Genomic DNA, 24,012 nt, shown 5'->3' on the forward strand with positions numbered 1-24,012 from the left:
AGCAGCACAGAACTTCATCATTTGTCAGCTTTATTTGTTTAAATGAGAAAAATGCTGACAGCGGTTATTGCTGTAATCCTGTTATTTATCAGATACAAAACACTAGTTACTCTGAGCAGGTCTAACCCTGTTGGGAGACGAAGTTAGAGAGTTTTCAAACTAACTGGAGGTGTACGCTTCTCTGTACAAGGAAGAGAGATGTAAAGAGGAGAAAAGACAGACAGGGAGAAAGAATTCATTTATTTCTGGCCATTTTTTCATAGAAGGGAACCCCACAGTCTAAGTCCCTAACTTGTTATGTAGAAAATAAAGAATCCTGGAACAGCATTTACAGTACTTGGTCAAGGCCAGCCCCTGTGCCTAATCGCTGTCCCCTGGCTTGTCTCCACTTGCATTCTCACAGTTCCACAAAGATGTCAGCAACATCCTGCCGTGGTTATTGTTGCAAACCCCTTCCCAATCACACCTGGTGACTGGGATCTAACACAGTCCTCAGGGCTCACTCCCTCAAAGTTCCATGTCCTTCCATCATCAGAAACATCTCTATGCAGGCATGTTCAGCTTACTACATTCAAGAAGGCAGTGACAATATCACTTCCTCCTAAGTTTTCTGCTTTAAAAAAAAAAAATGTATCCCAGGGCTGGTGTTGGGCATCACTGGTTGTCAAGCTGCTGCCAGAGACCCCAGCACCTCCTATGGGCACTGGTTCATGTCGCTTCTGCTCCAACTCCCTGCCAACAGCCTGGGAAAAGCAACAGAAGATGGTTCAGGTGCTTGGGCTCCTGTCACCCACATGGGAGACCCTGAGGAAGCTTCTGGTGCCTGGCTCCAGCCTGGCCATCATGAACATCTGGGGAGTGACCACCTGACAAAAATCTCTCTTTCTGCCACTCCAACTTTCAAATACATACATAAATCTTTTTTTTTTTTTAATGTACCCCAAACCACACAGAAGTAGTAAGTCAACCAAGTTTAGATTGAGTGGTTTTCTCATCCCCATCTCTGTGCCTGTTTTCCTGGGCATTTTCAGCCCCAGGTTCCTCCTCCTCTGTGCCTCCTTGTGCACCGTAATGTTACCTGACTTCTTGAGGATTAAACCATAGAAGGATTATTCAGCTTTTGTACACAAAGCTTCAAAGAATTTCTCCAAGCCTTCTTGGATATAAACGGTCAGTGTAGCACTCTAGTTCTGATCTCTGAGAGAGACCAAAGTCAAACTGTGTGTGACAAGCAACCATCTTGTATTCTTTCTAGTGCATGGTCATCTCTCTGGGCACCTCAGCTCTTCAGATGCCTGGATTTAGCTCCAAGGGAGCCCTAACCTTATGCCACCGCCTCCTGTGCAGAGACAAAACAGTCCGCTCAGCTGGACAAAACAGATCACCTACACCAAGGGACTTCAAAAACTCATGGAAAATGGAAAGATTTTGCTGCAAAAAATTGATCTCCAAATGTACTTTTTCTCATAGTACACACTTACTATCAATTTTTTGAAGATGCTACATACAATGTGTGCCACACATGACTTCCTTGTCCAGAACTGGAGCTTAGAAAATATCATTTAACAACAAGAAGCTTCCCTATATTTTGAATGACACATTGTTCTCATAACTGATTCATGATTTTAATATTTATATAGCCTTTTATTTTATTAATAGTTTACATGTATTACATGTACTACCTTGGATCATCTTAACACCAAGTTATATGGTTATTTATATTTTTAATATTGCTGCTTTGCTACAGGTCCAATACCATAAGAAATAAATCAAAGACTTCATGAGGCCTGCAATGTGTATTTGTTAAAAATAAACAAATTGGGGTCAGCTCTGTGGCACAGTAGGTTAAACGGCTGGCTGCCTGCAGAGTTGGCATCCCATACGGGTACCTGTTTGAGTCCCAGATGCTCTACTTCCAATCCAGCTCCCTGTTAATACACCTGGGAAAGCACAAGATGGCCCAAATCCTTGGGCCCCTGCACCTATATGGAAGACCCAGAAGAAACTCCTGGCTTCTGCCTGCAGATTGGCCCAGCTCCAGCCTTGGTAGCCTTCTGGGGAGTGAACCAGCAGATGGAAGACCTCTCTCTCTCTGTCTCTCCTCTTTCTCTGTAATTAGGACTTTCAAATATAAACCAATCGTTAAAAAGAAAACAAAACAAACAAAAAACCACAAACACTTCCCAGGATGCCTCACCTGTGCTCACCCTGTGCTAGCTGCTGCGGACACTGGGACATGAAGACGGTCAAGATCTCGGCCCTCACGGAGTCTCCAGGCTAGACAGGAGACGCCTGCACCTGCTGCCACAGCACAGCATGGTCAGGGCCATGACAGCAGCTCGGTCGGCCACAAGATCACAGCAGAAGGGCTTCCAGCCTTGCCAGGGTCAGAAAAACCTTCTTGGGGTTGGCATCCTTTACCTTTAAGACCTGAAGGTTCTGAACTTGGCCAGCAGACAGCCTGGTTCTAGGACAAGACTCACCGGCTCTGGGGAGGGCATGTGAGTATCCCATACACCAGGATGCACCCGAAGTTCATGGAAAAAATTAAATTAAAAAGCCAATTTATTTTGGTAGAAAAAATTTTAAAAACACAGTTTTTTCATAATTGCATTTTTCATGACCTTTTTGAAGATCTCTCACACGTATGGATTCCAAACACTTTTGGCACCAAAATAAAGTTATCTTTTAATTCCACTTTTCCACAAACTTTTCGAAGTCTTCTCATACTTGAAGTTTCCAAATTGTGTCATAGAGTCCCATCTGCCTATCTTGAGGGAACTGAGATGTCTTCAGGCCAACTCACTACTGAAAATAGTAAATGAAATATAGATAATTAAAAAGGTAGAGCCATATTTCATCCTACTGGCAGATGATTAATTAGGGCCGCATGTCTTTTGCAACTTTATCCTAGCAACAAGATTAAAATGTATGCTGACAAAAAAAAAATTTAAAAAAGCCTCCCTTTGAATGTGCTTGTGCACTCTGCTTAATGAATACTCTTTACTTCCCCCAGGATAATAAGCACTCCACGTCTTGCTCAGAAGCACCACAAGTTCAGCCTTAAGTACAGAGACGAAGACGACACCCCAGCTCTCCAGCTTCTTCCACACCAGAGATTAGACTTAATCAGCTCAGAGGCGTCTGCCAGCAGAGCACACGTGAACTTCATGGTGTTGTCTGGAAACCAGGAAGGGAAACCTAGGAGGCAGAGGTGGATGTGGTAGGGTTATGGTGAGGATGGCATCCTGTACGCAGCTTACTCCCGTGTCATGCCCATTGTGGGAAGCGTGGTCACGATTTCCAGGTCTGTTGTCCCTGTCAGGGGCTCCCCATTTCCACAGTCACTGAAACCAGCCTCAGCGAGTAGATGGTGGTTAGGGTACATAACACGCAACCTGCAGCTCCCCTATTCCCAGTGCTGCCATTGGCTCTGACACTAACACCAAGACGGATGTGCACGGAATGAGGGAATCACAAGCAAGTAATACAAGGTTACTCTATAAAGGATGAATAGTTAATCTGTTAACAATGTTACCCAGGGTCAGCGCTGTGGCCCAGCGGGTTAAAGTCCCAGCCCGCAGCGTTGGCATCCCATATGGCACCGGTTTGCATTCCGGATGCTGCTTTTCTGATCCAGCTCTCTGCTGTGGCCTGGGAAAGCAGTAGAAGATGGCCCAAGTCCTTGGGCCCCTGCACCCATGTGGGAGACTCGAAAGAAGCTCCTGGCTCCTGGCTTCGGATCCATACAGCTCTGGCTGTGGTGGCCAATTGGGGAGTGAACCAGCGGATGGAAGACCTCTCTCTCTCTCTCTCTCTCTCTCTCTCTCTCTGCGTAACTCTCACTTTCAAATAAGTAAAATAATAATAATAATAAAAATGTTACTCTTTTGGAATTGCAAAAGTCTGAAAGTATAATTTTTTTGTTTGCTTTCTTTCAGGATTTATTTATTTATTGGAAAGGCAGAGTCACACACACACACACACACAGATTGATCAGTCTTCTATCTGCTGGTTCACACCCCAAATAGGTACAACAGCAGCCAGGGTTGCATCAGGCTGAAGCCAGGAGCCTGGAATTCCATCTGGTTCTCCCACGTTGGTGGCAGAAGCCCAAAAACTTGGGCCATCTTTTGCTGCTTTCCCAGGTACATAAAAGGGAGCTGGGTCCGAAGTGCAGCAGCTGGGACATGAACCAGCACCAATATGGCATGCCAACATTGCAGGCAGCAGCTTAACCTGCTATGCCACAATGCCAGCCCCTGGAATTTTTTTTTTTTTTAAATCACAACCACTAGTCACTTGCCTCATTCAAAAAATTCATAAAATAGCAATTTGATACATTCTCATTTTGAGGGCTCATCTTGACTGAGTACTTGCTATATACATCTGGCCCCGGGCAAAGTGAGCCAGGGATTAGGGTCTGTTAGAGAGGGTTGTTACTGAAATTTGACATATGGTAAAGCTGAAGTGAAAAGAATCTAAGTCAGGCATCAACCAACCCAAAGAAATACAGCCCTACTTAATACTACTATCGATGCTGTTAACCACGAGACAATCCTTAGGGTTGTTTGAATTATTATTATTTTAGATGTTTATTATCTCCACTTCAAATAAATGCACATACTTCTTAATGTATGAGCAGAAAAGACTTGGACTGAGAAAGTCCAAGAATATTGGGAAAGAATTTAGGGTATGGAACAAATGGAGGGTCAACAGTAGAAGCTGTTAGTGAAATACATTAAGCCATTCAGTGCCTTCTATCGATGTAAGGCATGGAGAAGAGTTAACGGTCTCCATTCTTGTTCTTTTTTGTTTTTTGGTAGGGAAGGTGAATGAGAAACCAGAGACATAGTCTCATGCCCTGTCACAGGTTATGGAGGAAGTTCGTAATATTTCCCTGCAGGGGCCGGCACTGTGGCACAGCAGGTTAACGCCCTGGCCTAAAGCGCTACCATCCCATATGGGCGCCGTTTCGAGTCCCAGCTGCTCCTCTTCCCATCCAGCTCTCTGCTAAGGCCTGGGAAAGCACTAGAAGATGGCCCAAGTCCTTGGGCCCCTGCACCCATGTGGGAGACCCGGAAGAAGCTCCTGGCTCCTGGTGCAGCTCCGTCCGTTGCAGCCATCTGGGGAGTGAACCAGCGGATGGAGGACCTCTCTCTCTGTCTCTACCTTTCTCTTAACTCTGTCTTTCATATAAATAAAATAAATCTTTCAAAAAAAAGTATTTCCCTGCAAACTTCTTAGGAAGATGTCAGTCTTCTCACAGAAGCACAGTGATGTACATGGTGAAATCTACAGTGAAAAGAGAAACTGCTTCTATAAAAGTATATTTCAAATCCACACACTTGTCAATGGAACACTTGAGAGGTTATCTCCGTGATGTGTGGGCTAAAAGATATATTCCCCAAATGTATTTGGTGATTTGTGAATCATTGAAGATCATTTCAAATTAATGGTTTTCTGGAAGATTCTATGTTCAAATCTTCATCACCAAGCACAGCCAAGTGCTGACACATAAACTTCAAAGATTTAGTACAGTTTTATTTCTAGCCTGCTTCCTTTTCTCGATACAATACATTAACCTTTCATACCCAGAGAGCATAATGAGTCTTGCTGTTAATATTAAAAAAAAAAAAAAAAAAGCCACACACAACAAAGTCCATGAAATGATATTCTTTAAAAAGAAAAATATTAGTTTACTGGAGTGGAGACTTTTCCCATAATACATTGGAATACACATTATTTCCCTCATTAGTGTTCGCTGTCTCCCAGGGAGAAGCAGATAAGAGCCATGGAGCATTGCTAAGGGAACTCTTGTTTTTACCAAACAATAAAGAAGTAGTTTAGCTTGTTGATGACTCCAGCTCCCCACAGGCACCATATCCTTGAAGGCCAAGATGCGTGTGCTTGTTGTCGTTTGTGAGTTGCTGTGTGTTTGCTGCTACAGGGAAGCTCTCAACACCGGTGTGACTGAATACCACGCTCTTTTCACGGGGGCATGATTTCTGGGTTGGGAGTGCCTCTCAACTCTCAGCTTCCAGATGTTAACAAAGGAAAAAAAAAAAAAACACAGGGCAGAAGGGTTCCCATATTTCCAAATGAAATGAGGCAGAACAAATGAAAGAGGATGCCTGGCACGCGCAGAGAACTGGAAGTGCACATTACTAAGAGAGATAGGCACGCCTGTGCAAACACAGTAACTCATGTCAGATAAATGGCACTTTTTTGCAGGGGAGAACTCTAGCTCTAGGTTTTCCAAACTAAATTGCAGGAAAACACAGCATCCTTTTTCTTCGTATTTGAACTGTTAGATGACGGGTCCAAATTACCAGAAAGACCAAAGGCAGTTTGCAGCTTTTCACAATTGAGAGGACGTATCGCTTCCACTTTGGAAACACAGAAGATGCCGTGTCTACACTGCGCATTTGCAGGGCCTAGGCATTGCCCATTCATTAGGGGAAGAAAGGGGGCTAGGAAGTAAATAGGGCTTCCAAGAGCCTTTGGGATCCCCAAACTGGAGAATACACTGCTCGAAAGTAAATAAGGAGTCCCTTCCAACAGGACTTAAAATAACATGGATGATTCTCTTCCTCTCTCTGGTTAAATGTGGTCCCATTGTCCTTGGCTTCTTAGTGTCATTCACTCCTACTGGACTGAATTATTTTACAGATCTAATCAAAAGCCATTAAGACCATCAAGACAGTCAAACTCTGTTCTCCAGCTCTGCAGTGGAGAACCCCAGGGAGGTAATGCATCTATTTTTCAATACCTGAAGCCATTTTGTTTCCATCCTTAATTGCACTTATGTATCGGTTTGGGGTCTAATATCTCCACTTTCTTTCTCCCGTTTCCACTATTCCACTATTAATACCGAGCTTAGGAAACATAATTGCAGTATGTGGTAGACAGTGATTTTCATTAACTGCTCAGAAGAAAACTGTTTAGGGAGAGACATTTCTTTCCTATTGATTCAAGCAAAATAATTTGGTGGAAAAGGTAGTGCTTATTAAATTTGTTTCCAAAAGGTACTGTTAAAATTTAAATTCTTTCTTGATAGCATTTTTTAAAGTATCTAATCTCTTCAAATTTTGTCATTTTTTCCCAGTTGCTTTGAAATATGTGATGTTTATTGGTCTTTTTCTAAAGGAAGTGGAGAAGGGGAGATTTTTATATTGGAGGGAGAGCATGTAATTGACAACGCTTTCTGCAAAAACATGGAGTTGCCTAGCAATGTGAGGGCAACTCAAAAGGGAAGCAGTAACAAGACAGAATGCTGGGAAATTACAAGAGAGTGGACTGTTAAATTGGCTCGCAATACTTATCTTTAAATGGGAATGGCTATAAGACTTGCTAACAGCAGGCGGGAAAAATGGCTGATAATTTTTCCATGTTCATCCTTTCATTTTGAATGGTTTGCCCAATGGGATTCCGCTGTTTTAAGTTCATTACCAGATAAAATCTAGGACAGAGACATCTGAGGATAAAACATAGAGTCCCACTGAGCCACTGGTATTTAAGTCATTCCAAATTAGGCTCAGTATGAGACACAGAAAATTTTCAGATTGTACCATTGTTTGCAAACGACTGGCTACGTGGCAGGTGTTGTTCCCTCTGTGGCCCTCTCCCAGATTTCAGAGCCTTCCTTCGAATTTTTCATGTCAGACCAGTGAGGCTTCCCAGGTCGCTGGTCCAATCTCTCCCAATTTCAGGCCCATGCAACTATGTCTGTTTTAGATTCCAACCTTGCAAGCACAAATCAGAGCCTTTGTTTGCCAGTAATTACGCCAAATCTTCCTTTCAAGGAGCAAACTGTACCTGCAATCCTAGACATACTTGGGTATTTTTGTTAGAAACCTTTGTCTAACAGTACCAGAAATGCAACACAGAGTCAGTATTGGCCCTTACAGAAATGGCAGGAATGGTCAAGAATGTAGAATTTCTCATGAATTTTTTTTTATTAAACTTTTATTTAATGAATATAAATTTCCAAAGTATAGCTTATGGGTTACAATGGCTTCCCCCCTCCCATAACTTCCCTCCCGCCCGCAACCCTCCCCTTTCCCGCTCCCTCTCCCCTTCCATTCATGTAAAGATTCATTTTCAATTCTCTTTATATACAGAAGATCAGTTTAGTATATATTAGGTAAAGATTTCAACATTTTGCCCACATAGCAAGCCGGCCCCATGGTGTAATGGTCAGCACTCTGGACTCTGAATTTCTCATGAATTTTAACACTTGGGTAACTGATATCCTAAACAGACTCGTGATGAAAAAAAAAAAATTTAGTGAAGTTCTGAAATCAATTCACATGTCAGCAAACGAACATGCTGGCATTTTGATTGGGAAGGAGAGAAAGGTGGCCCAACAAATACACCTAAAGTGGAAATAAGAAATCTGGGTTCTGCAAAGAACCAGAACTAGAAAGAACTGGACGTGAACTAGTCATGTCTCTTGGATCTTATGATCCATATGTATAGAACAGAGCTTCCACTAAAATCCTGTTACAGTATAGACATTGCTTTTGGTGAAGGCTTAATTCCCAGGGTGGTGGCGGATGGAGCCAGTGGTCTTCAGGCATTGTTCTTAGAAGGCAGTTCTCATATGATATCCTGAGTCCTCATGAGAGGGTTGTTATAAACCCTGAGTGTGTCCCCACCGACTCTCTCTCTTATCCTGCGTGCACTGTCACCGTCGCTCTCCATACCAGAGAGCGATTCAGCCCATGCAGGCCGCCACTCCTGTGCCTTGCTGTGTGGACTTTTAGGCTCTAAGACTGCGAGCTAAACAAACCCTTCCTCTTGATAAAGCAAGTTTTCATTGCAGTCAAGCAAAACGGAGTAACACTGTTGCCTTCCAGCTCTCACACACAGATGCCAGGACTCTAAGTGTGCATCTAAAACAGACTTCTCTTTTATTCTTCACATTAGTTCCAATGGGAAACACATAGGGTATTCTGTACTGTCTGAAGTTTTGCATTTATACTGCATCCCAAATTAGTTCAGAACTGTATGTGGATTAGAGGTATACATACACTCACACACACACACACACACAATTGTATGCAAATGTTTTACTTAAATATTCTCTTTAGTCCTATTCTACGGAGGGATTAGTTTTTATGACTGCATCTTCATTCATTCATGCAATCAGCAATTGAGTCCTATTTATTAACGTGCTTCGTATAATGCATATGCAGACATCTAGATCTTGTGTCTGTGGCCCCCACCCAGAACTAGACTGTACTTTCTCTCTTCTTAGGGGAGGCAGGGATGTTTGCCATGCTTGTTTCTCACGCCATCCCAACATTTCTGCCAGAGTCATCCTTTGACACAGAGCTCCAGACACTGCATTCCCATCTATCAATAGTCAATTACTACCACCCTGAAAGCAGCCACAGAACTAAGTAAAGCACTCCAGTTTTTGACATTTGAGGCCTTTCATGCCATTGATTAAAGACGGTTTCCTAGATATCAGCAGCTATTCTCTTCATTTTACCTTCCAACTGAATTAATGCCTTGCTGAACTATACTAACGTTTTCATTTGCTAATGTTCATGCCCACTGGACCCCTGTGGCATGTCTCCCTCTTATAGTGCAGCCTCAATTACACTCATCTGGATAACAAATTCATCAATGCCCCTTTCAAATACTATTACTTCCACAACAGCTTTCCTAATCGTCCTAGTTAAATGTGATTTTTTTTTTAATTTTGAGTATTTTAATTTATTTTTAAAGAATACAAATTTCCTAAGTACAACTTCAGGAATAAAGTGATTCTTCCCACCATACCTGCCCTCCCACCTATACTCTCACCCCTCCTCCTCCTCCTTCTCCCCTTCGCAGTCCCATTCTCCATTAAGATTCATTTTCAATTAACTTTGTACACAGAAGACCAACTCTATACTAAGTAAATTTCAACAATTTGCACACACACACACACACACATACACAAAATACTGTTTGAGAACTACTTTTACAATTAACTCTGATAATACAGCTCATTAAGGACAGAGGTCCTGCATAGGGAGTTAGTGCACAGTGACTCCTGTTGTTAATTAACAATTAACACTCTTATGTATGACACTGTGACCACTGGAGGCTCTTGACATGAGCTGCATAGGCTGTGGAAGTCTTTTGAGTCCACAACTTCTGTCAGTATTTGGACAGGGACATAATCTTTTAAATTTAATCCTTTACAGCACCAAACATAGACTTCTTCACACATTTATCCTACCTTCATTTATACTGCACTGACTGGTGTGTTCATGTTATTCCTATCAGGTGTAAAGCCCATCTTTATGGGCTGCTTCTTTCTTTTTTTTTTTTAAGATTTTATTTATTTTTGAGAGGTAGAGTTACAGATGCAGTCAGGGAGAGACTGAGAGAGGTCTTCCAGCTGCTGGTTCACTCCCCAAATGGCCACAACAACCAGAGCTGAGCCTATCCAAAGCCAGGAGCTGGGAGCTTCTGCTGGGTCTCCCACACAGATGCAGAGGCCCAAGCACTTGGGCCATCTTCTACTGCTTTCCCAGGCCATAAGTAGAGAGCTGGGTTGGAAGTGGAGCAGCTGGGACTCAAACCGGTGCCCATATGGGATGCCAGCACGGCAGGTGGAGGCTGAGCTACTACACCACAGCGCCAGTCCCCTATGGGTTGTTTCTTATTTATCTTTGAATACACTAAAAGGCCTGGCCAAGTATATGGATATTATTGGTGTATTATTAATAAATGAAGCCAATGTGAAACTTCCTAATTAATCTGAGACTTTCTTGTCTTTGAGATCTGATATTTAGTGAGCTGACCTTGTCAGGGCTCATGAAATTAATCATGTATGGTGACAGTAGATTGGATCTGGTATGATGAAGTTAAACTCAAAAGCATATAATATTTCTATTCTCTAGTAAAATAGGAAGGCTCTTCAAAAAGTGAAAAGAATACAAATAAATTTTAAAAATTATTTGTACCAAAGTAAATTCATCTTTTAATTTCAGTTTTTGAAGTATCCTCATATAGAACCAGGCAAAGTTCCTCTGTACTGTATGAGAATTGACTACCAAGAAAGTTGTAGAGTCTCACTTGATCAAAGGGGTAGGCATTCGGCTCAGCAATGAAAATGTCAGTTAAGACAATGGCATCCCACACTGGAATACCTGGGTAGGATCTCAGCTTCGGATTCCAATTCTATCTTTCTCTAATGTACACATTGGGAGGCAGCTGTAATGGCTCAAGTAGTTGGCTCCCTGCCACCCATATGGGAAACCTGAATTGAGCTCCCAGCTCCAGGCTTCAGCCTTCTCCATTCCTGACAGCCACAGGCATCTGGGGACAGTACCAGCAGATGGAAGCTCTCTTACTCTATCTTTCTATTTCTCTCCCTGGCAAGGAAAGAATCCTTAAAAACATAAGAAGGTAAATTCATACCTTACGAGTCTGGGATAATGTACACACTTCCAGTCTTTCCCAGACCTGCAGCCGTGTGCAGATCTGAAGAGCCACCGTGGCTTCCTCTGCTTTCCCCTCCCACTCACCTGAGCTCTCGTCCAGACTCTCCTCCGAGACATGCTCGTTCTGGTGAACCCACTCGCCATTGCATTTGAAGAATATCTGCATGGCCGGCCTGGCCTTGCACCTGAGCGCAATCGGGTTGCTCTTGATGATGTAGGCATCATCTGGCTCTTCTATGAAATGGGGCAGCGTCCCTGGAGCCGATGGGATGGAGTCAGGAAGGGCTTCACCACTGTCGGCTCCTGCAAAACCAAAGAGGACATCAGGACACAGTCCGCACCGGCATGGTAGACCTCTGGGTGGATGGATGTACCTTCAGTCCTGCTGGGCAAATGAAAGTAACGAACAGGAGGCCTCTGAGTCTTCAGTGTTGAATCTGAGTGTTTGTGCACCAGGAACTGACATAAATACCTTAGAAGTGTTAGGCAGAACCTCCAGATTTGCTCTGCCTAGCGGTTACTGTAGAGAGCTCCATGAGGACTCTAGGTTGCCTCCAAATTTTGAAAAAGTGGGGAGAACTCATGTTATCCAGTCACAGATGTGTGTGAATGACAGTGACAAGGGTGGAGGGGTACCCAGTCATAAGACATTGTCTAAAAAATTCCGAAGTGTCCACTTTTTCCTCTTCTTCAATCTATGAGACTGTAGAGATTGTCGGGCATTCTACCTTGGACAGCTCACCAAGCGCCTACTTCTCCAAAAGGAATGTGAGTTCATCCTGCTTGCCTCTCACCCACTCCCTAGGCCCAAGCACCCCTCTACCCTACAGGACAGATTGCACTCCCAAGGCTGACGATGAAAACAAACCACAAAGCAAGAGCATGCTGTCAGTGGCTACAATTCCACCTGTTCCAAGGGAAGGAACAGACAGGGCTCCCTTTAACCTTAAGGCCCTTATGAAGCAACATCAGAAAGAGAAAGCCCCAGGCCATACACCACTTCCTTGCCTCTTTACTGCATTAAGCCAGGACTTAAGTTCCAGGAAACTACCCCTAAGTCAAGGGCAGACAGCTGTGCCTGTGAGCAAGGTGCAGAGGTATCTCATGCCTTCCCAAGGCTGTTTCCCTGACAAAGCAACGGAAGCAAAGAATTCAATACCAAGATAACTATGTCCTGGAAAAGATGGTTCCCATCGAGTCCAAATATCTTTAGGACTAAGTTGAGGAAAGTAACCTAGTAAACCAACTTGAAAGACCAACCCCACCCATTAGATTGTAGTCCAGCAGAAAGCCTGGGAGGGGAGAAGCACACTATGACCTATCCTGGCCTTTTCTGTGCCACCCAAGCACAGGACCTCTTTACGATGAGTGAAATACTGTGAAGGGGCCGGTGTTGTGGCTGGAGACACCAGTGTCCCCTATCATAGTCCTGGTTCAAGTTCCAGCTGTTCGGCTGCTGACCCAGCTCCCAACTAATGTGCCTAGGAAAGTAGCAGGAGATGGTGCAACTACCTGGGATCCTGCCACCCACACGGGAGACCAGCTGGGAGCTCCAAGCTTCTGGCCCCGCTGTTAAAGCTACTGGGGGAGTATGACCTATCAGATGGATGCTCAGTGGCTCCCTGCCTGTCTATATCTTTCTCTCTGCTTTTCAAATAAAGTTAACTCTGAAAGAATTAAAAAGGAGAGAACGATCCAATGTGGGAAGCAGGATACACAGCAGACTCATAGAATGGCGGATGTCCTAAACAGCACTCTGGCCCCAGAATCAGCCCTTCAGGCATTCGGATCTGGCTGAAGAGCCCATGAGAGTATTTTAGGCATGGAAAGCCAAGACACTCTGGAAAAAAAAAACAAAAAAACAAAAAAACAAAAACAAAAAAAACCTAAATGAAAGATCTCTGTGAGTGAGATCCCAGTGGAAAGAGCGGGCCATCAAAGAAGGAGGTACCTTTCTCTGAAGGGAGGAGAGAACTTCCATGGCCTGGGCAACTTATGACAAGAGCCTAGGGTGATTACTGACGCCATAAATAAAAGTGTCAATTGTTAAATCGACAACAGGAGTCACTGTGCATTTAGTCCCCATGTAGGTTCTCTGTCCTTAATGTGTTGTACAATGTTAATTAATGCTATAACTAGTACTCAAACAGTACTTTACTCTTTGTGTTTCTGTGTGGATGCAAACTTTTGAAATCATTACTTAGTATATACTAAATTGATCTTCTGTATATAAAGATAAATGAAAGTGAATCTTGATGTGAATGGAATGGGAGAGGGAATGGGAGATGGGAGGGTTGCAGGTGGGAGGAAAGTTATGGCAGGGGAAAGCCACTGTAATACAAAACTGTACTTTGGAAATTTATATTTACTAAATAAAAATTTAAAAAAATAAAGTTAACTCCCTGTGGAAGGTAAGCATAATTCATTAATAACATGGGAAAGCCCTGTTATAAGGACCTTTAGGGAAAATCCTCAAATATGAAAAAAGGTGGGGGCAGGGGTCTTGACATTCAAGAGATATTTTATGTAAGGAAAAACATAAAAGATTCAGTTCAGAAAATGACTCCTTACCCAGGGAACACAAAAGCAAGATTTTCCTCCGCAATCAGTTAAATAGCTTGATTCTCCCAAATGAGATTCTCTCTACCAGTTAAATACATCAATTTACGTAGCCTCACACAACAGAGTTTAAGATACTACCCTGAATCCTATTTGCAATGGAAGCGTCAACCTATGTAATTAGAACTATCAAAAAATCATCATAAAGCAAATATTCTAAAGTGTAAAGGCGGACAATTTACCTTATGATAGTACAATGAAGTCAGAGAATGAAATGTATGGATGGATTACAGGGAGGGAGGGGTTTGTGGGACAGAAATCTCAGATGTGCTCTCTTTTAATGTTTTAAATTACATTTACAATGGACTTTATAAAATATCACATATTAATTTATTCTGTGACTGACTGCTGGCACCAATTTCCATTTTCAATAAATACCAAGTCCCTGCAGGTTTCTGTAAATCCAGGCATTAGAGGAAATGACAAAAGTATTAAAAGCTTTTCTATGGACATCCACATGCTCGCACTCCCACCAGGGGCTCCAGCTCCCTGCTGAATAAAAGGGGTGCCAGATAAACACGGGCCCAGAGCTCTAGGGCTAGTCTGAGCGGATAGGCACAGATGCATGTCTGGAATGACGGATTTTCGCTTAACTTGTAAACAGCCATGATTGTGTCTGAAGTAATTATACGGACCGCAGGGGGGAAGGCCAGAGGGTCATAAGGAGGGACCTTTATGTCAATAGTGAGACCACATTTATCCGATGTAAATAAAATGTCCAATAAAGGTACTAGATCATAGGATAAATCCGTTTTTAACCTCCTAAAACTCATAAAGCAGAGATGGCACAAAGCAATCGGGCTATCTGTCTGCCATTTAAATAAATGGACTTTAGACAAAGTAACAAGTTCGGCCTGCAGGTGAAACAGAGCAAGAAAACAAATGGAAACACCTGAGGTTAAGTGTCTAGGCTAGGGAAGGACCCTGCCTCCGCTGATGTGCCTGGGTGGCACCATATGATGGCCAAAGTATTTAGGACCCTGCCATCCATGTGGGAGTCCCAGATGGAGTTACTGGCTCCTAGCTTTGGCCTGGCCCAGCCCTGGTGGTTGTGATAATTTATGGAACAGAACCATGGATAAATGATTTTTCTCTCTTACTGTCTTTCCTTCTATGTTACTTTGCCTTTCAAAAAAAAATAAATAAATCTAAAAAAAGAATCAATCTTAGTGTTAAAGGGAGGAAAAAGATAAAACATGACATTATATCATAAATATTATTGACGCAGTCAAAATCATGTGTGCATACAAAAAGGCTGGAATCTGTGAAAACAGGAAACCAAGCAAAAGGACTCATCAGAGTGGCAATGGGAAGGTGACAGAGGGTAATGTATTTGTCTGAGGTGGCTTTAAGTAGCTCATGGCAAGAATAGGACAAAGATAATTTTGGTGGATAAACATCTAAAATCCATGTACCTTTTAAAGTTTTATTTATTTATTTGGGAGGCTGAGTAACAGAGAGAGGGACACAGAGAGAGGTTTTCCATCCGCTGGTTCACTCCCCAAACGGCTGCAATGGCTGCAGCTGAGCTGATCCGAAGCCAGAAGCTAGGAGCCTTCTCCATGTCTCCCATGTGGGTGCAGGGGCCCAAACACTTGGGCCATCTCCCACTGCTTTTCCAGGTCATAGCAGGGAGCTGGATCGGAAGTGGAGCAGCCGGGACTAGAACCTATACCCATACGGGAGCCAGCACTGCAGGCAGAGGCTTAGCCTACACCAGCCCCATACAGTGTTTTCACTCATGCATTTCCCATGAAATTACTGCAGTACTTTCGTACGCATTGCTATTTCCTTGCATCCTTCCAACAATTAAATGAGGTAAGTGGAAACAGGAGTATGACAGATTTTCCTCTTTTTTCCCACTGTGCTGGAGGTAGTATGTAGTGGCTCACCCATCCCTTACACTAACATCCTTATCCTCATGTATGTGGGTATCAAACAGTAAAGAAATGTAATAAGTAACAGTTGGTATCATGAGTAATCGGAGATGAAAATGATAACAGTACTCACACAGTTGAGATGACATACGAGCAAGGAGGCTGTGTCCCTTTGCAGGCTACCTTTGCAGGAGGACCCCCATCTGCTGGCACTCACCTTCCTCCCCTCACCCCTTGGATGTGGGACAAGTTCAGCCCTAGCTAGCGATCTGGAATGGAGTTTCTCAGAGAAGTCTTCAAGAAATAGGGAAGGTGGGGGGGAGCCGGAAGAACACAAAGGGATACAGGAACATTCCAGAGGCTTAGAAGTTGTAGCCAGATTATGTCTTTGCAGAGGGAGGAGGGGACTTATTATTGTAAGAAACAGATTTATGTTACACAGCCTGGCTTCAAGGTACATGCACTCATCATCCAATACACGGCCACCCCTTTATAACTCAGCTAACAGTTGGAAGATCTGTTGTGACACACGCTGGTTTCTGTCCGACCCAGCCATCTGCCTCCTCCCACACTGCTTTTACCACAGAGGCTGGATAAGCCCCAGGCTCAGCTGACCCCCTTGTGGGTTGGCACAGTCAAATGTCACCAGTCTCGTCAAGGACTCCCAGCCAGCAGCTTCTGAGAAAGCTGTTACTTTCCTGATAAAAGGAATAGGCGTGGCTGGTACTGTGTCTTCTCCCATTTATTGCTTCTCTCACTGGAAGCGATCAAGAAGAAAAGGGAAAGAGGCAGGGAGACTCCGGTGCAGCCATGGCTGAGCCTGAACCCCTGTAAGAATGTCCCTAATGTGGAAGCAAGACTCAGCCTCTTGGCCATCCGCCTGCACCCATGAAGAACACGGCATCAACAGCCAGTCAGCACCATGGACCAACCAGGGACTTGGGTATGAGCTGAGCACGCTCTGCACGGACCCACTTTCAATGTGTAAGAACCTTCACTCATTACTCCTCAGAGAGCCAGCAGACTGAGCAACACCGCCCAGCTCCTTGCTCCGCACTTCTGCAAATCAGTGAAAGGACCCAGGTTTGGGGGCTCTAAAGCAACTCCTCCAAAAAGCTTGGGAGTTGTGCAACTGCACCGGGAGACATTCGGCTCCCGATAATGTGTGTGGCTTTTTCGAAATCCCTGCTTACTGAGAGCTCTTCATAGTCAGATTTTGTTATTTTGGCAGAAAACGAGCACTTAGTGATAGACTGGATCTTCCTTCCTCAGCAAGGCATTGCTACAAGCTTCCCTTAACCCCATTGTCATCAGCTGTTAAGAAAAAAAAATGTAGTAATCTAAGAAACACAGAATTGGTGTTAGAAAGTAAAAGTTAGGGCTGGCATTTGTTGAAGGATGAAAGGTCTGAGTTCTCTATGGATTCAGTCACTGAAGCTTCACAACTCTCATGAGTTCCTATGAGTAACCCATTCTACAGTTGAGGAAATGCTTGAAATCTGTGTCATGTCTAAGTTCACAGAGCCAGGAAATGGGGGGCTCAGAATTTGAACACAGGTCTCTGGCTCCATGCAACCACCTCCCAGTTCCATTTTGGTTCTGACAAAGGAACCCTTAGAAACCTGACACTAACTCGGGGGTAGGAGGGCTGCTTTAGAACAATAGCTTATAGCTGATAAAACCAAAGGCTGCTATCACAAAACTACACATTATCTGTGTGGCACCTTACCATGTACATCAAGCATACAATTTATCTTCAAGATCATCCCATGGTCCTATCAGCTGGGCTATGACTCCAGGTCAGGAAAGCTGTGTTTGGACACATCTCAGAGAAGGTGTTGAGAAAATAACCATTTTTGAGAGAACAGCAAGTACCCGATGGACTATATTTCACTGACTAGCCATCCTAACCCAAATCAGAAATAAACGAGGAATACTTGTTGTCTGAAAATAAAATAAGGATTTTTCCATGTTTCATTTGGAGACAAATATGTCTGCTTACAGAGGAATATATAGCATTGTAACTTCAATTGGCATGCGATGAGTGTGACAGAAGATGGCCTTGGCAAGAAACAGGGAACTGGATGAAAGCACTGTGGGTCTGGTAGGTTTAGCTACACCGCGTGGCCAACAGTAGGCACCTGATGTGCTGAACACGTCATGGAACACACTGGAAGCCACAGTCATCCCCAACTGGGGTTCAAAAATCTCTGGATTTTTCCAAGATGGTCTTCAAGATGGTCTAAACCATTTCTGTACATTTTGAAAGGACTTTATGTTTAAATATACCTAAGCTTTTTTTTCCCTTTCCTTGTCCAAAATACGCCTGTCTTTTCACTGTGTTGGTATTTGTTTATGAGTGCAACCAATGACCATGCCATAAAGACTAAGTCTAGTGAAATGAAAGAAATTTAGGGTTAACTGTGACATGAATGAGTAACTCAACTCTGAGATCCCACTTTCATTTTCTGTAAACATGGATGCTTGAAATCCTGTAGTGGTTTGTGACGTTAAAAGGAGATGATATATGTAAAAAAAAAAAAAAAAAAAGGAAATGATTTAAATGATTAAAGGTTGCATAATTACATGAGACCTCTCCATCTTTGTGGCATAAATAAAAGCATAAACACAAAAATGAATTATAAATACAATCCTTATGATCTCAATTTCAAAATTTATTATCCTAATATTTTATCTCAAATTTGTGATTACTGTTATCATTTTCACCTCAGATTGCTTATAATATCAACTGTTGCTTACTACATTTCTTTACTATTTGATACTCATACACATGAGAGTATTTAAAGAAAGTATAATTAAAACATAAATTTAGGGGACAGCATTCTAGCAGAGCAAATTAGGCTACTGAGTGCTGGATGGAGTCCCAGCTGCTCTGCTTCTGATCTAGTTTCCTGCTAATGTGCTAGGAAAGCAGTGCTTGGAACCCTGCCACTCATGATGGAGTTCCTTGCTCTTGGCCTCACCTTGACCCATTCCTGGCTGTAGTCATTTCAGGAGTGAACCAACAGATGGAAGACCAATGTCTCTTTCTCTCTCCATCTTTCTCTGTTGCTCTGCATTTCAAATAAACAAATAAATAAATATTTTTAACAAGTTCATTTTGATGCAAAAAAGTGGTATTTCTACTTTTTACTTGTTGAACTTTTTATTCAGTGGAGGATTAAGCCTGTGATTTTAAAGTAAATTTAAAAATATCACAAAAATTAAAAATAAGGGAAGGAGGAAGGAAGGAGGTATTATATTCTTAGAAATCTATCTATGAACCACACCAAATCTATTATTTATAAAAATTTGAAATGTATGCATTTGTCATAATACACATTTCCATGAACTTTCTGACAATCCCTCATCTATTAATGAGATTACAGTAAGTCCCAAACTCTTGGAGACTGGATTTCCGGTGATCGTTGAACCTAGTAGTTAAAATGCCATAGGAGTACCTGGGTTTGAGTCCCAACTCTATCCCCCTGACCTCCTCCCCGCTAACATGCAAACTGTAAGGCTGCCACAAAACGCACCGAACACTGGAGTAAGGGAAAGGGTTTATTGATCTGGCGGGGGGTGGTTCCCAAAGGCCAGAGGGAGAGGGTGAAAAAGAGGGCAAAAAGGGAGAGGGGTCGAGAGAGTAAGGTCAAGAGAGCATGTGTATGGGAAGCAGGTTCTGTTATAGCCTGGCAGAGGGTAGGGAAGTGGGAACAATGAATTTCATTAGGGTAGGGGTGGAGCCGAAGCTTGTGGTTGGGCCATTTGGTCACTGGTCTTCTAGCAAGCCAGGCTGGGCTTAAGACTGAAGCTTACTGTGCAAGATGGCAATGGGGGCACGAGCCTAAGATGGTGCCAGAGATAAGACCGCACCCGTTTTACTAACACGAACTGCAAGGCAACATGTCATTGCTCAAGTAGCTACGTCCTTAGCACCCCCTTGAGAGCTCTGGGTTGAGCTCCTGATTCCTGGCTTTGGTCTCACTTCCCTAACTGTTGTGGGCATTTGGGAATTGAGCCAACAGATGGGAGATTTTCTTTTGGCTGTCTTTCTCCCTTGTTGCTTCTTAAATAAATAAAACATGAACAGATAAATAATAATTTAAGAAAGATTCTAAAAACATGCAATGAAGCATTTATTCAATAAACACACAGTGAATGGTCACACCGTACACAAAACTGTCCTGCACGCTGGAATAATACACAGTGGATTTGCTGTTGAACAGATCCCAAAAGTAGTGACTTCACTAAGGAAGTCGTAATTAAACACAGGACTTTTCCTAATATCCCAGAGCAGTTCTCACGGTACTATTTAAAGGAAGTAAGGCACCTTAGAAATGGCTCTTGAAGTTCCACTCAGAGTATGGATCTTGAACCAAGGCAATGTGCAAGTGAGAGCAGAAAGCCATCCCAAGGAAGCCAACGGACATCATCTAAAACACAACACAATAAAGCTGGATTCTCTGCTTTTGTTTATGTAAATGTGACTTGTCTCCATATGGTTACTTAATTAGATAGGGGATGCATTATACCCGTTTAATGCAGAACAGCCGGAATTTTACATACCAAATATTTAATGCAATTTATGAAACACAGACCCTTTCACTAGGCCCCAATAAAAGTTTTTTTTTAAACTCAGAAACTATTCTGACTTCCTTGCAAGCTCTAATAAAAATGGAAATGTTTTATATTGCTGCATTTCCATAGTTCACCTCACCTGTGCCAATCTTATATGCTGTCAGCCCAAGATATTATTTCATTGAGTGGATCTTAAATTCTCCAGAATGAAAGACGGTAAACAAAGCTTACAACACATTCAATCAGCAGAGCCATTCTAAGCCTGTGAAACCAGGAACTTCACATTTCAGTAGAGCTTACAAGAATGCACTCATTGCTCTGCAAATTCTCACAATTCACTTTAACACATTTAATATATACATATACATATATATATATTGGAACAGACACACATGTGCATGCCTACTGAAATTAGAAACATGACAAAACAGTTACTGTTTCAAAGAACTTACAAACTAAAAGTGGACCAAAAAAATCAGAACTACAAGAACGCTAACAATATTTTAGAAGCACTAAGGTCCACGTATCTAAGAAAAAGTAAACAAATACATCCTTAGGAAACAATGGAAAAGAATTGGACCTAAAGGTTTATAAAAATCACTCACTTTAAAATGTAAAATATAGTAACATTTTGCTGAGAATGGTGGATAAAATGAATACATTTTTATCTTCCAACATTGCACACATTTCTGTATCAATGTTTACCACTGACTGGTTTTCAAATTCATCTGAAAAAAATCTAGTGGGATTTGGGAGAGGCTCTGCTTTCAAAGTGCTATCGCTTTTCATTAGTAACTGACAGTTTTCAAGAGTGAGGCCATTCATAGTTATGGAAAAATGGTTGTTTTAATGCAATATTGAATGACAGAAAATCCAAACAAGCCCTATTCTTATATTTTTTCATTCTTGGAAAATTACCTTTCAGGAAGAGCTGTGTGTTTTATGTTCTGCACACTAGTACAGCAGGGACTTTGAATCTTTATATGACAAAAAGAAGAAACAAAAGGGGGAAAAACGAAAGTTTAAGGAACAAACACTAAATTCCCTTTGAAATAAATACATTAGATGTCAGGTCACATCTTGAAAGCTCAGACTGGGAGCAGTTAGCTGCACATCTTAAAAATTCAAATACAGGCTGATTTGGGCTGCAATTTGGTTTGATAGAAGGTTTTTCATGTGATGTACAGACAGGCAAAATACAGTGAGAGGTCACCTTAGATAAAAATCTGGGCCATGTCGGAGGTCGCTGAAGCTCTCAGGAGTGATGCCACTTGAACCATATTTTCCCCATTACACTGTGTTGTTTTTGTTTTGGTGGGACACAAGATATATTACATTTATGACTACATTTTGTGCTATTACCTACTGAGAAATTTTACTCAAAAAGCAATCTTGGAAGTCTCTTTCATGATGACCTTCTAACACGCAAGTTTCTAGTAAAATACAACTAACCATGCCATCTTTACTATCTTATGCCATATTTTATATTGAAATCTATGGCTTATTATACTACAGTATAGGAAAGTATAAATAAGACGTTAAGTATCGTTACCTGCTGTCATCAAATTCTCAATGCCTAATGAAGTCATGAGTAGCATAATTACATTTCGGTCAATGATGGTTTATCTATTCAAAGGCGGTTCTGTAGATTGTATCACCTATTAAGATGCTAGCCATCTCAGCTCAATGTGCACTAACAGACATTCCCAGAGTGATGAAATCGCCTAACGATGCATTTCTCTGAATGATATGTATCCCTTCTGCTAAGCAATGTGTCACTTTACTACTTGTAATTTGATACATTTTAGTACCACGCTCAGATGCAGATGTAGCATTGTGGCTCTGTACAAAGGGTACTCATATTTGTACTATGCCATCTGATTTGTCATGCTATCATTAACTTCTCATGAAAGGAATTCTAAGTGGTTGTGTAAAAGTAGGTGTGTCAGTGTTGATCTAGCTATTTATAAGTCTCCATATCTTGCTTCCTTCCAAATTTATATCTTTAGCCCAGTTCTCTCTCTTGGACTTCAAATCTGTATATTCAATCATTTGTAGATAGACTCATCAAAATGTTCCAAAGGCCCCTAAATATGCCAGAAACATAACTCACTGCCTTGCCCCTCGCAGACCTGTTCTTTGGCCTGGGTTCCATAGATCTAGATAGGTCTCCAGCAGGCACAAAATTTCCCAATTTGGAATATAGCTATCACCAGCTTCACCCTTACTCAGACCCTCATGCAATTCATCACTAAGTCCTACGGATTATGTCTCTTAAACATCTTTCAGGGTCTGCTGGTGTGGTGTTGTGAATTAAGCCACTGCCTCCAATGCCAGCATCCTATATGGGCACTGGTTCAAGTCCCAGCTGCCCCATTTCCAATCCAGCTCTTGGATAATGGGCTGGGAAAAGCAGAGGAAGACAGCCCAAGTGCTTGGACCCTTGCCACCCATGTGGGAGACCCAGATGAAGCTCCTGGCTTTGGCCTGGCCAAGCACTAGCCATTGTGGCCATCTGGAGAGTAAAACAATGGACGGAAGATCTCTCTTTCTCTCTTTGTATCTCTGCCCTTCAAATAAATAAATAAATATTTTTAAAAAATCTTTCAAATTTGGCAGCTGCTCTTCATCCCATTCCCACTACACTTACCCTGGTCACCCTCCTCATTCCTCCAAATGACTACAACTGGTCCTGACCCACACCTTGCAAAGCAGTAGGAACTTTCCAAAGTGCAAATTCACAATGTCAGTCTGCCTTAGGAGCCCTCAGTGCTTTGGATAACATCTCTGTTTCTTAAAATCACTGACTGAGGACTCTCATGATCTGGTTTCTGCTTGTGTCTGTAGCTCTAACGGTTCAACCACTTCATTGTCAAGAAGCTACAGAGACTGTCTCATACCTGCAGCCTGCATACATGTTTTCCCTTTTACCCATAACATGAAATTTTGCTATCTTCTGCCTTGCGGACCATTTTTACATCTCTTAGGTCCATCTTAGAAGATTTTCTACCTGTTCTCCCCAAATTCTGGACTGATCACATTCCTTTTCTTTGTCCTTCTGCAATATTTTTTTACTACTATTTAATTATTCATGTGCATCAACACACCTTCGAGACTTTAGCTTCCACGAAAGCAAAGGATGTGAGAATCTTGTCCATTATTAATAACTCCAGTGGCTAAACAGCTCTGAGACTTAACATAAGTTTGTTGAACAAAAAACTTTCAAAAATTACATAAATAAATGAGACAGTGATGAAACTGTATAAGCCTTATCATTGCAATAAAGGGTCTTGACTGAAATTGGTACAGTACAAAATTTTCATGCAAATTTATGTGGGCACCATCCATATAGGAGTTTAACATTTTTATTTCAGCCTTAAACATGGCATTTTTGGGGTACATATTCACCAGTGGGTAAAAAATATTAATTGTTTAGTATATAATTGATCATTAGCAAAGTTAAATACTAAAATATGGTTATCAGCTAT

General features: G+C 42.2%; 1 protein-coding gene across 2 annotated transcripts in view; it reads right to left on the bottom strand.

The window, feature by feature from the left end:
• UNC5D (unc-5 netrin receptor D) overlaps positions 1-24,012 on the bottom strand; it is a 564,017-nt gene that overhangs the window by 227,832 nt on the left and 312,173 nt on the right. For both annotated transcript variants that reach the window (XM_062213086.1, XM_062213085.1), the window contains exon 2: positions 11,532-11,750. In XM_062213086.1, the coding sequence (XP_062069070.1) occupies positions 11,532-11,750 (219 nt within the window). The remainder of the gene's footprint in view (positions 1-11,531; positions 11,751-24,012) is intronic.

Source organism: Lepus europaeus, chromosome 16 (genome assembly GCF_033115175.1).
Source record: "Lepus europaeus isolate LE1 chromosome 16, mLepTim1.pri, whole genome shotgun sequence".
Taxonomy (NCBI): domain Eukaryota; kingdom Metazoa; phylum Chordata; class Mammalia; order Lagomorpha; family Leporidae; genus Lepus; species Lepus europaeus.